The sequence below is a fragment of the Trichechus manatus genome, unplaced genomic scaffold (assembly GCF_000243295.1).
Source record: "Trichechus manatus latirostris isolate Lorelei unplaced genomic scaffold, TriManLat1.0 scaffold00209, whole genome shotgun sequence".
In the NCBI taxonomy this organism is placed as follows: Eukaryota; Metazoa; Chordata; class Mammalia; order Sirenia; family Trichechidae; genus Trichechus; species Trichechus manatus.
The window spans coordinates 3,960,488-3,962,669 of record NW_004444145.1 but is presented as its reverse complement, the minus strand read 5'-3'; the positions used below and the strand labels follow the sequence as shown (position 1 = coordinate 3,962,669).

The following is a 2,182-nucleotide window of genomic DNA, read 5'->3' as shown; positions in this document are numbered from 1 at the left end:
ATCTGCTCAAGTCTAAGGTAAAAAAGGAGAGAGGAGCAAAATCAGAGCATGAAGAGCTGTGTTGCCCAAATGTGTGAGACTCTAAGGTGAGAGAAAGGCAAGATCTTAAGTGTCTGATGTGAAAACCCATCACTTCAACTGAGGATGTTTTTAATTTTGTGTAAGTTAGTGTGGCATTCTCATTAGGTTATCAGTAATGGTCCTGGTTTGGCTTTGGAGACAATACTACAAAATGAAGTGAGATCCTTCATTCCAGTGTTCCCTGGTCTTATGTCCACTGTACTGTCTACCATCAGTTACCACCCACATCCTCATTCAGGGTGGTTGCACAAAGCGGCATGGGTTTTTTGTCAAGTGGTTCCCAGACTTGAAAACTTTTAAAGTACTGACACTTGGTAGGAAGAGTGAAAGCTCCGTCTCCATCAATTCTGTGGTGTAGCATTATTCCTCACTGGGAAAGAAGAACAAGGAATAGCCTCCCCTGAAGAAACAGATTACAAGTTCTTTCTTCTTTTTCCCTATCTAGTGTGCCAACCTGCAGTCCGCCATTGCTGATGCTGAACAGCGTGGGGAGCTGGCCCTCAAGGATGCCAAGAACAAGCTGGAGGGACTGGAGGATGCCCTGCAGAAGGCCAAGCAGGACATGGCCCGGCTGCTGAAGGAGTACCAGGAGCTGATGAACGTCAAATTGGCCCTGGATGTGGAGATCGCCACCTACAGGAAGCTTCTGGAAGGAGAGGAGTGCAGGTGGATAACATAACTTTCTCAAACTTCTCATGGTATCTCAGATATTCAGCCCCTGAGCACAATGTTTGGCCACTATAGACACGATCATAATTGCTGTTCTTGGAAAACAACCAAAAGGATGATTTCCCCTGGACTATTTCTCTGATCGAGGTTCCCCAATAATTCAGCTAATGGATCTCAGAGAGCTCATCTTCCCTTTGTTTCTTCTCCTCCTAGGCTGACTGGGGAAGGTGTTGGACCAGTCAACATCTGTAAGTACCTTTGTGTGCCTTCCTCTCTTGCCTTTGCTCTTCTGCCTGGATTCAGGCTCGCAGAAGGAAATTCACCACATTTCATTGTTTCTTTATTCCTCTTCCCTCACAGCTGTGACTCAGTCCACCGTCTCCAGTGGATATGGCAGCTCCAGTGGTATCGGTGGTGGCGTAGGCCTGGGTGCAGGCAGTGGCTACTCATACGGCAGTGGTTACAGCCTTGGAGGTGGCTTCAGTTCTGGCAGTGGCAGAGGCATTGGAGGTGGCCTCAGCACCAGTGGGGGAAGCAGTTCCACCATCAAATACACCACCACCTCATCCTCCACCAGGAAGAGCTACAAGCACTGAAGTTCTACCACCAGCTCCCGGTTCTCCAATGCCTCAGGCCCTTCTCCAGCTGCACAGCCTCCACCTCAGGCTGCTTCTCCTCTCCTGGCCTCTGGTCTTCTCTGCTGTCTGAGTTAGAGCTGATGTTGCCTAGTGTCTTCATTTCATCTCTCTGCCTATACCTGCTCCACCTGAGCTTCCTTTGCTCACCATCACAATGTCAACAGTGTTTCAAAGGCATGCAAACATTCTTTTGATGTCCCCATGTTGTTACCAGATTTTCATTCTGACATAATTTTGAACTGAAAATGACTGATTACTTATTAAGAACAGAAACTGGGTCCTGCTGAAGAAGGGGAAAGTTCCCTTTGATTATAATTGTCCTACCAATCATAGATAGCTCTACCTTCAAAGGTTCTCTATTTTACAAATGAATTGTCATGGTCTTTCCTTGCTGTGGCCCTGGATGGTGTGATGTACAGAGACTGTATCCCTACAATGTTTTTCTGTGCTTCTTGGCTTTCTTTTTTCCTGTTGAATAAAGCAGGTTTATAACATAAAAATTCTGTGTTAGATTGTATTGCTGATCATGTAATGGTTCAGAAATTTTTGCATTCTATAAACTGTTACTCAAATTTGGAGAAGTAGTCCTTTGCCTGCTGACAACTCACCATGCTTCTGTGGGCAGAAAACTACTAAGAACTATGCAACCTATCTTAGTTATCTAGTGCTGCTATAACAGAAATATCACAAGTGGATGACTTTAACAAAAAGAAATTAATTTTCTTACAGTTTAGTAGGCTAGAAATCCAAATTCAGGGTGTCAGCTCCAGAGGGAGACTTTCTCTCTCTGTCGG

General features: G+C 45.3%; 1 protein-coding gene across 1 annotated transcript in view; it reads left to right on the top strand.

Annotated features, from left to right (window-relative positions):
• Nucleotides 1-1,498, top strand: part of KRT6A (keratin 6A) — a 75,416-nt gene extending 73,918 nt beyond the window's left edge. Inside the window, exon 10 of the mRNA XM_004388364.2 lies at nt 1,174-1,498. Within this exon, the coding sequence (XP_004388421.1) occupies nt 1,174-1,346 (173 nt within the window). The 3' untranslated portion in view covers nt 1,347-1,498. The remainder of the gene's footprint in view (nt 1-1,173) is intronic.
• The last annotated feature ends 684 nt before the right edge of the window (nt 1,499-2,182 follow it).